This window comes from Rhinolophus hipposideros (genome assembly GCF_964194185.1).
Source record: "Rhinolophus hipposideros genome assembly, chromosome: X".
Classification (NCBI taxonomy): domain Eukaryota; kingdom Metazoa; phylum Chordata; class Mammalia; order Chiroptera; family Rhinolophidae; genus Rhinolophus; species Rhinolophus hipposideros.
The window spans coordinates 6,058,397-6,073,368 of NC_138046.1; the positions used below are offsets into that span (position 1 = coordinate 6,058,397).

The 14,972-nt window shown below is 42.4% G+C and overlaps 2 protein-coding genes across 2 annotated transcripts in view; both read left to right on the forward strand.

Annotated features, from left to right (window-relative positions):
- Positions 1 to 5,561, forward strand: part of GAB3 (GRB2 associated binding protein 3) — a 68,802-nt gene extending 63,241 nt beyond the window's left edge. Inside the window, exons 9-11 of the mRNA XM_081043174.1 lie at positions 2,658 to 2,774; positions 4,297 to 4,409; positions 5,306 to 5,561. Coding sequence (XP_080899300.1) covers positions 2,658 to 2,774; positions 4,297 to 4,409; positions 5,306 to 5,432 — 357 coding nt within the window. The 3' untranslated portion in view covers positions 5,433 to 5,561. The remainder of the gene's footprint in view (positions 1 to 2,657; positions 2,775 to 4,296; positions 4,410 to 5,305) is intronic.
- An 8,282-nt stretch (positions 5,562 to 13,843) lies between these two features.
- On the forward strand, positions 13,844 to 14,483 carry LOC308494784 (high mobility group protein B2; the record flags this gene model as incomplete). The annotated part of the gene is made up of 1 exon (XM_081042704.1): positions 13,844 to 14,483. The coding sequence occupies exon 1, from the start codon at positions 13,884 to 13,886 to the stop codon at positions 14,481 to 14,483; it is 600 nt and encodes a 199-aa protein (XP_080898830.1). The 5' UTR covers positions 13,844 to 13,883.
- Between the last annotated feature and the right edge of the window lie 489 nt (positions 14,484 to 14,972).

The window sequence follows — 14,972 nt, forward strand, 5'->3', positions numbered from 1 at the left end:
GCTTCCCTCCCCCAGTCCATGGAGGTGGACTACTGTGACTTCCTAGCTTCTACTCCACAGAAAAGTTGAAGTGTACTCTATGGAGAGAGTAAAACAAAGGGTCTCTACTGGGGGGATGAAAGACACATTTGACCAAAAATAATAAAGAGATGACTAAGTAAATATGCATAATGGATATGAGGACCATTCCTGCACCCTTTCCTCAGCCCTTGTTTTCCAGAATGTTGACAACCAGACCTTTACAATTGAGTCTGGAAATTGGAAGATAGTTCTCTGGGCTATTTGAACAGTCCAAAAGGCAAGACCTAGGTCCTGATATTGGGGGCTGCTTAAGAAAACTGTCCAGCGAGACCACCTTGCAGTAAACTCTACTGCTGACAAGCACCACCCATGTACTCAAAGGTTGGGAGCAGCTTTTTGGTCTTGAACTCTTTTTTAAAGATTTTTATTAAAATATAGCTAACATACAATATAATAGTAGTTTCAGGGGTACACCATAGTTATTCAACATTTATATACGTAAAGAAGTGATCACCATGATAACTGCAGCAACCATCTGATACCGTGCAATGCTATCACAATATTATTGACTATTCCCCATGCTGTGCATACATCCACATGACTTACTTGTTTTATACCTGGAAATTTGAACCTCTTATTCCCTTTCACCTTTCTCCCCCTTTTAAATTTTAAATTACAATTGACATTCAATATTTTATATTAATTTCAGGTGTACAGCATATGGTTAGACATTTATATAATTAAAGAAGTGATCCCACTGACTAGTATCCACCTGACACTATACATATATACATATATTATTACCTTATGTTTGACTATGCTTTACATCCTCATGACTGTTTTGTAACTACCAATTTGTACTTCTTAATCCCTTCATCTTTTCATCCTGCCCCCCAACTCCCGTCTATTACCCTGATAAATCTAGCACCCATCTGACACCATACATATTTATTACAATATTATTGACTATACCCCTTATGCTCTACCCTACATCCCCATGACTACTCTGTGACAACCAATGTGTACTTCTTAATCCCGTCCCCTTTTTCACCCACCCCCAAACCCCACCCCCCCCTTCTGGCAATCATCAAAATGTTCTCTGTATCTATGAGTTTGTTGATGTTTTGTTTATTTTGTTCTTTAGATTCCAAATATAAGCTAAATCACATTGCATCTGTCTGACACTGCACTCGGCACAATATCTTCCAGGTCCATCCATGCCACTACAGATGGCAAGAATCCATTCCCTTCCATAGCCAAGCAATATTCCATTATATATATGTACCACCTCTTTGTTCATTCATTCATCAATGGACACCTAGGCTGCCTCCACATCTTGGCCATTGTAAACTGCTACAGTGAACATATGAGAAATGCACACATCCCCTTGAAGTAGCATTTTGGGTTTCTTCCAATAAATACCCAGAAATGGAATTACTGGATCCTTCTTTGTCTCTTGTTATAGCCTTTGTTTTAAGGTCTGTTTTTTCTGGTATGCCCAGCTTTTTTGTTTGTTTGTCTATTTTCATGAAATATCTTTTCCCATCCCTTTACTTTCAGTCTGTGTGTGTCTTTCAATCTGAAGTGAGTGTCCGGTAGGCAGCATATGTAATGGTCTTGTTTTCTTATCCATTCAGCCACCCTATGTCTTGATTGAAACGTTTACTCTATTTACATTTAAAGTAATTGTTGATAGATATGTCGTTATTGCCATTTTATTATTCATATTTTTTATCCCTTTTTCCCCCCATCTTAAAGAAGTCCCTCTAAGATTCCTTGTAATACTGGTTTGCTGGTGATGAACTGTAGCTTTTTCTTGTCTGGGACGCTGTCTTTCGATTTGAAATGATAGCTTTGTTGGATAGAGTAGTCTCGGTTGTAGGTCCTTGCTTTCCATCGCTTTCTAATATTTCCTGCAAATCCCTTGTGGCCTACAAAGTTTCTGTTGAGAAATCAGGTAATAGTTTTATGGGAGCTCCCTTGTAGGTAAGTAACTGCTTTTAAGATCGGTACTATTCCATTTGTGAAGCTGGTAGTACGTCTGTAGTCAAGTGCTCCACACATGTTATCACTGTTTGTATTGTATGAAGTATCTTTAAATGCATTTGGTGATAAAAATCTTACTATTCTTCCAATAATACATTTCCATCTTAAATTAGCCAGGGTCAGTTTCAGTGATTTTCAAGCAAGAGCTTGGACTGGTTCTGGGCTGGAAGAAGAAAATAGGAAAATTCTTTACAGTTATTCAAATAGGAAATGGGGAATGGCATTTGAAATTTAAAAAGTTAAAAAAAAAAAGCATTTCGGGTTACTTTCCTAGAAATTTCTTAAGTGTGGTTTATCTTTTCAGTATTTAATCTCTAAGGTATCATGGATTTTTCAGATCCATAAAAGAGATTTTGACCAACTGTTTCCATGGTGAATAAAGGGAGAGGTTCATGTGAAGGCTGACGTGGCTGTGCTGTATTTCAAGTGCCACCCCTCACTCAGATGTGCAGGCTGATCTATGTAGGTCTCATCAGACCAGTCTGTTATGATCTAATGGCAACTGTGCAAGTGAAGACACACTCACACTCCTTTCCTTGGGCAGCCTGGCCAGACATTGTTAACCTGAGTCCTGTGATGTTGGTTTCTAGAAGCAACACCGAACAACCAATTCCTTGAACAGTGGTGCTGTGACGTGGACAAAGAAATTCAGCCTTGATTATTTAGCCCTGGACTTCAATTCAACGTCACCAGCCCCTGTACAGCAGGTAAGAAGGACTTTGTGTCTGACAATTGTGAGATCTCATTTCTGTTTAGATTTTTCTGATGATTGAGTCATGCATGTTATCTTTGAAAAGTCTTAAACATACAGATGTGTACAGTGAAGAACATTAAAATCAGCCCTGATTCTGCCTCCCAAAAATTCTGCTGTCTTCCATCTGTGACATGTTCTTTGGATGTACAGTCACACCTCGTTGTATTGTACTTCATTTTATTGTGCTCCACGGATGTTGTGATTTTTACAAACTGAAGGCAAAACCCTTCACCAGCCAAAAGATTATAACTCATTTTATTGTCGTGATCAGGAACTGAACCTCCAATATCTCCAAGGTCTGCCTGTATATGTATAAATGTATGTGGTATCCATGCCCTTCAAAACTTGGACCGTAAGGTATATAGAAAAATTTCTCTGGCAGAGATGAGGGTGAAGTAAAGGGCACTTCAGGCGTAGGAGGGGCCTGGTTAGGGAAGAAATCATAGCCTAGCTTGGCGAGACTCTGGGGATTGGTGACAGGAGCTCTCAGTAGGAATTGGAACCCCTCAGTAAAAGCCTCAGAGTCCAGGTTGGGTAGTTTTGACTCCTTTGGGTAGTATTCTCATCTGTAAAGTGGATATCAGAAGGAATAACACCTACATCTATGCCTGTTGTGAAGATTAAATGAGTGTCAAATGTGAGCAACACTAGCCATTAAATAGTGTCACCCATGGCACAGTGTAAGCCATGGAATGAATCAATGAATGGTAAGCAGTGGACAGCAGCTACACATTTTTGAGCAATGGATGGTCATAATCTAAACTGTGCCTAACAATGTATTGTTTGATGAGAAAAGCAACCTGCCGAACAGGATATACAGTATGGGGTGTGTGTGTGTGTGTGTGTGTAAAAATAGTGTGGAAGTCTCCCCTTTTGCCAGATGAACTCCCCTTTCTCCTTTGCCTTTAATTTCATTCCAAAAACCTGAACTGATACTCCAGAAAAGCTGGTCAGAAAGTTGAGACGAATAAGTACAAGAGGTGGGTTAGTCAGTTTTGATAGGCTGTACAATCAAGACAAACAACTCTCAAATCTCAGTGGCTTGCAACAGCAAAAACTTTTTCAGTTGTTGCTAATGGGACAATCCACTACAGGCCAGGGCCTTAGTGTTCCAGGTCATCTTCAATCCAGGGCCCAGGCAGGAGGAGACTCCATGTGAGGCATGCTGGTCTCCTAGCACGTGAAAAAGATTGCAGAATCATGGGATGTCTCTTTTCACTATATGATTGGCACGTGTCACTTCCTTTCACATTATATTAGTCAAAGCGAGTCATATGGCTACAGCAAAGCTGAAGGGAGCAGAGGTGAAGAGATATTTATACACATACAGACAAATTATAATAATGCTTCTGCAGGTCGCAACCCAGGAAAAGGGGGAAGCAAATACTTAACACTGTAATCTACTATATAAGGACTGACATTTTCCTGAATTTTTAATTCAGTGTAATGAAAACCCTTTTGTTTTCCCCCTTCAGAAAGTTCTCCTTTCAGAAGAGCACAGGGTAGACTATGTCCAAGTGGATGAGCAGAAGACGCAAGCTCTCCAGAGCACAAAGCAGGAGTGGACAGATGAGCGGCAATCCAAAGTGTAAGCAATGTGGGCTTGGGATGTGTGTGACACAGGGTAGCTTGGGGCTTGCTTTGAGGTTTTTCACTAGAATCACACCAATGTTTAATGCAGGTCAAGATCCAGAGAGAATGTGTAATTTCCGTGGGCTTGGCAAGAACCTTTAGGAGAGAGGACCTCTTTGTACACATTGAATGGGGAGAAGAAGGAAGCAATGCCCTCCCAGAGGGGGATCTGAGGGATTCCAGCCCCTGCCCCAACCCTCGCCTGTCAACAGTTTCCTTCTCCGGCCACACTTGCCCATACCCAGAGCCTCAGGGATGCTTAGAATTGGCTCTGCAGTCACAAGAGGCAGAGATGGGAGGATTCCACAGCCACGGACTGGGATTAGAAAACTCCATTCTTTCAGGCAGGGTAGGAACGATAAGAACAAGACTTGGGAGAATATGTTTCCCACAGTTTGGTTAAAAATCTCTCCAATGGAGAATTTGGAGTGCAGATTGAAGCCAATATTGCTAACTGACAGGAAGACATCGTTTGACTCCAATACCTGAAATTGACCTTTCTCCTGTGCTTCCGCTGAAATTATAAATTTTACTAACAGAGAAGCCCCTGGAGACCATCTTGATTGTCCCAGTCCTAAAGACATGGTTGAGGAGATCAAGCCCAGCGATGGTAGGAGAATCTGCACTCCTTACTCCAAAGACTCCAGCAGAAAAATCATTTCTATCCCCCAAAGAAAGACAATTCAAGTGACAGGGGCAATGGGTCTCGGGCTGCATGATGAGCATATCAGATGGCACCGGTGGCTCTAAGGACATCATGGTTAAGCAGCTACCTGTAGCTGGGTATTCTGTTGCTGTTGGCTTTTTTCCAGCATGCTTTCACATGCATCATCTCCTCTCTTCCCCTAAAAGACCTCGGAAGCTCGGCTTGGCAGAGATTGTTTCTCCCACTTTGAAGAAAAGAAAACAGAACCAGAGGAGGGTGCACTTTACCCAGGATCACTCATGGAGCCGAGACACAGAGTCAGGCTTAGCATAGACTTGGGCAGACTGCCCACTGTGGGCTCATTCCACTGTCTCACACTGCCTCTGAGGATTTTGATGGAATCAATCAGTTTGGTCAACCTTGGAGACATGTGGGAAACACGTACAGACATGAGATGAGTCATCATCTCTTCTCTCCCTTTCATAGGATTTTGAGCAGGTGCTTTTATACTTGAAAGGTATGTGTGTCAAGCCAGGGTTTCTTTGAGTGGTGTTCAAACCGGGCACTCTAACTTAATCGGTAATTACCATTAGAAATACCTCCTAATGATCAGTGTGAAATCCATTCTTGGATCACGTGGTCCCCTAGCATTGTGTTTCCTGTGAGCTGGCTAATGCTGTCAGAAGAATTTTTGCCACCATGGGAAAGCACAAATTGTCCCTGGCTATTCTATGCTGGACCTAAGCTTGTCAGTGATAAAGAGTTATGACTAGGAAAAAAACACAAACAAAAAACAATGAGTTGTATTCTCAGGTTTCCTTGCTAATTTTTCCCTTCTGCTTTAGTTGATGACTGGGTCATGAGAGTGCAAACATTCCCTTTTTGCAGTGAGGGTATCGTGTCACCCCTTCCCTTTATGGGGCACTGGGGTTCAGGGGACTCCGATGAAAGTCTCAGTCAGGCATGGGTTTTACTTAATGCCCCTCCCTGATCCTTCTGAATACCTATAGGCAGAAGACAGATCTGCACAACTGGGAATTAAGCAGATACTCGTCCTCATTTCTACTGGCACTTTGCCTTATAATAGAATGGATCAAATAGGCAGTCAGGTCTATGATAGTCAGGTTTACTCAGGGCAGTTGTAGGCTTTGCTGCACGGTTTTGGGGCTTCAGACTGCCCCAAAGGTAAGTAAATGCCAAAGTCTTGGTTTTTCAGATCATAGAAGAATTTTGATGTCCAAGGTAGCAGGATCTGGTGACATCATTTTCTTCCTGGAGCAAGATGGGGGGAAATTGCCGAGTTCTGTAATTGAGCTGAGTCCTTAGTGAGCCCGGACAGGGCAATGAGAGGGCCCCCTGCACTCTGTGGCCAGCTCCGTGTCACCACACAGACACACTGGAGCCTGTAAGGAACTGCCTTCTTCCGTATGTGACTTGAAAAGAGTCATGGAGCCTGAGGCAAGAATGCAGGACTGCAAACAGCTAGTTCCCACAGGTTGTCACTTCCTCATGTGTGGGGCACCTGTGCTTAGACCACTGAGTACCTGAGAGACCAGTGCAGAAAAATTGTATGCCCAAGTGTTAAGAACTATACAAGATTGAAGATAGGATGGGAAAGAACATATAGCTGAAATTATGTCAATAGTGAAATGTCATCCATTTGACAAAGAGAAAATCTGTTTCTATCAAACATTTCCAGGGACACAATTACAGCACGAAGCAATACATACTTCAGTGGTGTGACTTGTTCGGAAGTGATTAATTAGGTATTTAAAAAAAGACTTCACCCTCTTTTTCAGGGTGTATGCAATTATGTTCTGCTTTAATAAAACTGCTAATGGATGGCTACTCAAAAGCATAATGATTCAGGGATACAAAGTACAGGTAGTTTTTGAGCTGACAGCAGTGTATGCTCCTGAGAAAGGCACCATAAGTCAAAATGATGCCAACCAAATCTTGTTTCCCCAGAGCATTATAATCCACATGTAACAGAGGGCTATGATTTTGACCAGCTTCTGAGATTTTTTTTCAACAGAAATCACCATCCCGAGTTAAGTGCACATGGCATGTCTACACTGCAGGGCACTCCTTTCTAGAAGATTTGAGAATCAACGTAACAGGACAGTGCAGCAATTAATTGCACATTGTTTTCTGTAGTTCCTTTCTGCTTTGTTTCCTTCCATCTTGTTTTGTTAGGAAATTCCTCCAGCCGCAGAGTTGTGTGGTACAGAAGGGAGTACTGAAGGCCACAAGCCCACAGGAACTTTGGGAGTTAAGCTTTCCTTGGGGAGGGAGGAACCCTGAGGGCCATCACAGCCTGGCTACAAAGGCGTAAAGTGAACCTATGGTAGTCAGTTTCCAGCCCACTACACCGTGGAGCAAGGATCAACTGAATCGTGGCCTTTAGGTCCGAGTAGAGACTGAAGGCTCCCCGCATGCCTGCCTTTCTCCTTTCAAGGCCTCCTCAGTGCCCCCATCCATACCATCTTTGTACCCACAATCAAGCTGGTTTTTAAAAAATTTCATTGTGTTTTTACTCTTTTATTTCTGGCATTAATAAAAGTCTTACAAGGAGGAACCATGACTTAACTTCCTTCTTATTTGTTTTAAGTGATGACATTCAATATAAATATAGAACATGTTTCGAAAGCTGTTTATGTGAAAATAGACTTCATTGCCATTTTCAAGTACAACCAACTTAACCTGACTCACGTGACATGAACAACATCCATGATATTTTGCTGCAAACAGTTGAGCAGGTGGCTATAATCAGTACTGCTTCTGCTCAGCAGAACCATGTTGACGTCATTTTTCTTCATCAGAGACTAGCCTCAATAATTGGCAGTAAAATCAACAGCCTTCCCTAATACCAGGTGTAACATGACCTTGTCATCACTGACATTAAAAATCAGCACCCCCTAGCCTTCCTCTCCCCAACAGGGGTCTCTTGTGCAATCACCTCCCTTTTATCCATGGCCGAAGCTCCCAGCTTTCCTGGGTTCTGAGTCAGTGGCATCTCTAGGCCATGAAGCAGGGCATGGACAATCAGTAGTGGGGGCTTGGGTTTGGGAAAAACAAGCCAAAGGCAGAACACAGGCCCAGGAAACCCTGAGGCTGAAAGGAGAAGCTAAATGAAATTCCCCACCTTGGTGACATATGAGGCCGGCCACCATGATTTTACCTGACACACACTCCAGACCAAGCCCCTGACCGAGAGAAAAACATGTTGACATTCCTGTGAAGAAATGATGAAAAGATGCATTAAAAATATAAATGAGTAGGGGCTGGCCCGGTGGGTCAGGCGGTTGGGGCTCCGTGCTCCTAACTCCGAAGATTGCCGTTTCGATTTCCACATGGGCCAGTGGGTTCTCAACCACAAGGTTGCCAGTTCAATTCTTCGAGTCCCTCAAGGGATGGTGGGCAGTGCCCCCTGCAACTAGCAATGGCAACTGTACCTGAAGCTGAGCTGCGCCCTCCACAACTCAGACTGAAAGGACAACTTGACGCTGAATGGCACCCTCCACAACTGATTGAAAGAACAACTTGACTTGGAAAAAAGTTCTGGAAGTACACAGTTCCCCGATAAAGTTCTGTTCCCCTTCCCCAATAAAATCTTTAAGAAATATATGTGTAAAAATGAGTATACGACACCTGGGTACAGAGGCGAAGTGAAGTGTGGATGCTTATTCCATCACTGCCCTTGACATTCATGGTATGATACTGTCTTTCTGCATTTCCATTATGGGAGCAGGTCATTTTCATCATCAATTTCAGCTCTTCGGTGCTGTGTCTAAATTTCTAGCTATTGCTTTTTGAATGATTAGGAAACTTTGTGCTCTGTGCCTAAGTACAGTTCCTGTCAAGTATTTTGAATGACAAAGCTTATAGAATTCTTGAACTTTCATCCCTGACTGATTAATAGCACCAGCTTCCACTGATAAACATACTCTAGTGTCTGAAGCCAGAAGATCCAACCCCTTGCAGGCAGACACTGACCTTTCTGTGTGTTTGTGATCTGATGGTTATGTGCAACAGGGCAATTACCTCAAATCTAAGCCAGCTACTTAACCTCTTTCCAAATCACAGGTTCTAACAAAGATCAAATAATTGATACTATGTGAAAATGTCCAGAAAACTATAAAACACAATGTAATAAATATTTTATCATTATTTAAACAAAACATGTTGGCCCACAAGGCTGACCTGAAACTCAGGGGCTGTGAAACGTAAACTAAAAGGTCTTTGAACCCCAGGCCTCTTAATATCCTGGTCCCTTTATTAGACACCAAATAGGAAGTTTCCAGCTTCCTATTTCTCCTTTATTTCCCTTGATCTTAAATTTCATTTTCTGTTATTCTTTATTTTCATTGTGCAATTTGTTTTATTTATTTTTTTCTGCAACAGAGTTTGGCATTGGTGCAGGCTGGACCAGGGGCCCAGGGGGAAAGCAGACCTGGGACACAGATGCCCACATATGTGGGCACTTCATTTATGATGTAGGGGGCACTGAATAGTCCCCGTCAAGTGACAGCCTTTCCAGTCAAGGGTGTCAGGTCATTGGATGGATATCCATGTGGACAGTAATGAACTTGACCCCACTCTCCATGCACAAACATTGATTGCAGAAGGACCTCAATGGGAAGGCAGAGCAATCACTTTGACATGTTCCCTCTGCCTTATCAGATCCATTTTGCTTCTATCCACCACTATTGTTTTGGTCTGTTTCATGGTCAACACTTCTATTTTAATGAGTTTTAGTGTTTGTTTGCCTTCGTGTAAAAGAACACAACCTAACTGATTTATGTCTGTCTTGAAATTGTAAGTTATTTCAATTTTGTTCTTCAGTTTGAGACTTTGAATTCATTTTCATAGTCTATGGTGGTAAAAGTCAGAATAGTGGTTATCTCTCTTGGGGAAATTACTGATTGGAAAGGGTCACAAGAGAACTTTATGGAATGATGGAAATATTCTGTATCTTAATCTGTGCTGGTTATATGGGTGTTTACATATATAAAATTTTACCAATCCATAAATTTAATATTTGTGTACTTTACTGCATGCAAATTATACCTCAACAAACCAGTTAGCATGAAGGAAAAACAAAAGACCCCAGAGGAACTAAAAAGTTAATGTAAGAAACAACCATAAAACATTTAAAAAAACTACAGGAAAAATTTTAATTAGCTTGGGTGTGGAAGACCTTTAACAATAAGGCACAAAAAAACAAGCAATAAAGGAAATAATTATTTCCTTCGATAATTCCATTTAATTCAACACATATATAGTAACCACCTGCTATGGAACAGGTAGTCTTGTAGGTACTGTGGATACATAAGTGAGTAAGAGAGATCCCTTTCCCTAAGGAGGTTATGTTCTGGTAAGCTGTGAGGGCACTGTTGGTGCTCCACCCAAATCCTCTAGGACCTTTCACTTTTTTGGGGGAAGGAGCAACTGCTAATAAAACCTTTATTTGAAAAACTTTGATAGGCTCAGGTAACACAGTGCCCCCCCCAAAAGCATCCCTCAGCCCCAACCCCCCAGGACCTGGATCTGGCTTCATTTCCTGTTGGTTCCTCGATCCTTGGGGTTAGTTGAACATACTCATGGCATCATTAAGACCTTTCTGGTTAAAGTTGTGGAGCGATCCTCCAGATAACCTTGGACAAAAGCACTGCTGTTGCTGCTTCTAAATCTCAGATCAATCCCATTTTGAGTTTATGGAATTCATAAACTCTCACCCTCTTTGAGATAGTGACAGGATGCCCAATGCACCTGGCTCCTGCCTATTGATCCGCAGCTGATTAAAGGAGATATGCATTGTGGGGACAGCCCCAGATAGCAGTTTCCAGGCTCTCGACCTCACTTGGAAAGGTGCTGTCTCAGGTAGTAGATACCATCAGCTGTGATCAGCTGGCCACCAGCTGTAAATAGCCATTAGCCACTAATTGCCACAGCTATGCTAGCAAGCTTGAATTGCGGCTAGCAAGTGTGGTTAGCAAGCGGATTGTGGATTGCGGATTGTTATGTAGGGCGGCCTGCGGGGTCTCTGGTCCCACTCCTCACATAAGAACGCAGAATATGGTGAGGCCAAAAAGGAACACCCACGGGGCCATACATAGGGGAGTCATACCACTATAGTCTCGCTGGCGGCTGGATTCACACGACGTGCGACCTGCTGTTCACTTTTCTGCCAACCGACCAACTTCCACTGGCTAGCTGCAATTTGCGCTTGCCAGCTCAGCAACCATCTTCTTGCTAGCCCACCATTTGCTACTAGCGTAGCCGCAGCAGTTAATTAGTGGCCAATGGCCCACTGGTTACAGCTGACAGCCAACTAGCCACAGCTGGTGGCCAACCAATCACAGTTGATGGCCATTTACTACCTGAGCCAGCACTTTCCACGTGAGGCCGAGAGCCTGGAAACTGCACTCCTCGCTCTGTCCCCACACAGATCATGTGGATCTTACTTCCTGTGTCTCACCTGGCTGCCAGTGAGACGGGTGCAGGAAGACCCCTCATTGAGGTACTGTCAGATGTTTGCTTTTGTGTCTCGACCAGCCACCAGTGAGAATATAGTGATATGACCCCTGTCTATGGCTCCGTTGTTCCTTTTTGGCCTCACCATACCCTGCATTCTTGTGCAGGGAGCAGGAGCTGAGTCCTTGCGTTACATGCATATACTTAAATATTGTAAAAGACTAATGGCTTCTATTGAAAATAACCATACTTTAGTAGAACAATCTTTTTGCAGTGTGCTCCCAGGAGACAAAGACTCAAACACTACATTTTGCAACCTTGGTACTCTGTTTATTGGGAAACAAACAAACAAACAAAAACACCTCCAAAAAGGTTCTCTTCAACCTCATTGGAAAGGCTCCTATCAGGTACTGTTAACCAACCCTTGTTCTGCTAAGCTCCAGGGAATAGACTGTTGGATTCACGTGTCACATCTAAAGAAAGCACCAAACTCTGACTGGATCTGCACATCATCTGGTGATATGAAACTAAAGATCTCCAGAATTGAAGCAGATGACAGCTGAAGGAGACAGCTTTCCCAAGATGTCCAGACCAGGCCTGTATGCCTTTTTCTTGCTGTTGGCTTCTTACCTTGTTTTTTCCCTCTCTGTCTTGGAAAGACAATGCTCTTATCTGCATTTCCCAGTCTATTACAAAAGGGGGAAACCTTTTTGACTGTTGGATTTCTCACCAGAAACTGATCTGTCCATGATGTCAGAGACCCCTTGGTCATACCTGCAACTAATTTCTCTTTAATCCCAAGTACCACTGTCAATTACACCCGCAAACACATGGATGTTACCTATTGGGTTAGACTACTGCAACCATGTGTCCCATTCCTATGCCTTGTTTCATCCTTTCCCCAGTCATAACTGTACGGGTTTGTCATGCAGGGTGTCATGCGGGGTCTCTGGTACCGCTCCCCACATAAGAACGCAGGACATGGTGAGGCCAAAAAGGAACACCCACGGAGCCATAGATAGGGGAGTCATACCCTATAGTCTCGCTGGCAGCTGGGTTGGAGACACAGGAAGCAGGAGCCACACTATCCGCAACCTGCCTTCCACTTCTCTCCGCCAACCAACCTCACTTGCTAGCTGCAACCTGCTGTGCTAACTGCAATCTGCACTTGCTAGCTCCCATTTGCTGCTAGTGTAGCCACGGCAGTTATATTAGTGGCCAATGGCTCACTGGTTACAGCTGACAGCCAACTAGCCACAGCTGATGGCCATCCAATCACAGTTGGCCAGCACCTTTCCACGTGAGGCTGAGAGCCTGGAAACCACTCCTGGCTCTGTCCCCACACTTACTTTACGTGCTCCATCAGGAGGAAGAAAGATTTTCTCCTTGACCAGCAACAACCCAGCTAATGAAAAGTCACAGCAACTCAGCCAACAAGAAGCTGCCACAACCCTGAATTCTTGCTCTCCTCCCATGAACTTGCAGTCAAAGCAATCACTCCCAACTCTCCTTTTTCCTCTATGAAAGAATGTTTCTCTCCTTTGTTCTCTAGACTTGCCTATGGTTTGCAATAGTTGGTATGCCATGAATTGCAATTCCTCTTCTATTCCTGAATTAACTCATTTTTGCTGATGAAACACCTGGCTATTTTATTTTTAAGGCTGACACTCCTTAGGAAATTAGAAAAAAATAAGAGCAAATTAAAACCAAAATAAGCAAAAGAAAAAATTATAAGTACTAGAGCAGAAATCAATAAAATTGAAAAGAGGAAATCAATAGAGAAGATTTAACAAACCCAAAATCTGGTCCTTTGAAAAGATTGATAAAATCTATAAGCCTCTAGCCAGGCTAGCAAGAAAAAAACAAGACACAAATTACTAACGTCAGAAATGAAAGAGGACATCACCACAGATCCCATGGACATTAAGAGGATAATAATGGAATACTACAAACAATTCTATGCCTACGAATTTGATAACCTAGGTGAAATGGACAAATTTCTGGAAAAATACAATCTGTCAAAACTCACAAGACATGAACAATCTGCATAGGCCTCTATTAAATACAATCAATAAATAAAAATTATCCAAAATAGAAAACACCAAGCCAAGATAGGTTTACTGGTAAATTATACCAAATGTAAGGAAGAAAATATACCAATTCTTGAGATCTTGCTTCTAGGCATGTCAATAAAATTTTGGCTCAAACTTTTATGAAATTTTTCTATAAAAAAATTACATCAGCTGTGGAGTGCTGCCGTTCTTCGGAACACCGAGGAAAACCACCAGGTAGACGCCGTCTGTCACCATGGGTAAAGGAGACCCCAACAAGCCGAGGGGCAAGATGTCCTCGTACGCCTTCTTCGTGCAAACCTGCCGGGAAGAGCACAAGAAGAAACACCCAGATTCTTCCATCAATTTTGCCGAATTCTCCAAGAAATGTTCGGAGAAATGGAAGACCATGTCTGCAAAGGAAAAGTCAAAGTTCGAAGATATGGCAAAAAGTGACAAAGCTCGCTATGACAGGGAGATGAAAAATTACGTTCCTCCCAAAGGCGATAAGAAAGGAAAGAAAAAAGATCCCAATGCTCCTAAAAGGCCTCCATCTGCCTTCTTCCTGTTTTGCTCTGAACATCGCCCAAAGATCAAAAGTGAACACCCTGGCTTATCCATTGGGGATACTGCAAAAAAATTGGGTGAAATGTGGTCTGAACAGTCAGCCAAAGATAAGCAGCCATATGAACAGAAAGCAGCTAAACTAAAGGAGAAATACGAAAAGGATATTGCTGCATACCGTGCCAAGGGCAAAAGTGAAGCGGGAAAGAAGGGCCCTGGCAGGCCAACAGGCTCAAAGAAGAAGAATGAACCAGATGAGGAGGAGGACGATGAAGATGATGATGATGATTAAGAGGAGGAAGATGAAGAATAAATGGCTGTCCTGTAATGATGTGTGGAGTGTGTGTGTGTGTGTGCGCGCTCAGGCAATTGTTTTGCTAAGAATGTGAATTCAAGTGCAGCTCAATATTAGCTTCAGTATAAAAACTGTACAGATTTTTGTATAGCTGATAAGATTCTTTGTAGAAAAAATACTTTTTTAAAAATACAGGTTGTAGCTTTTTGAGGGGCTACTACATACAGTTAGATTTTAAGGCTTCTGATGTTAAATGTTTCTAAATATTTAATGGTTTCTTAATTTCTTGTGTATGGTAGCACAGCAAACTTATAGAAATTAGTATCAATAGTAAATTTTGGGTTTTTTTAGACTGTTGCATTTTGTTTTTTAAAAAGATTTTGTAATAAAATTATGTATATTAAAAAAAATTATATCAGCTCTCTACAATCTCTTCCAGAATATAGGAGCACAGAGAATACTTCCTAACTCATCCTGTAAGGCCAG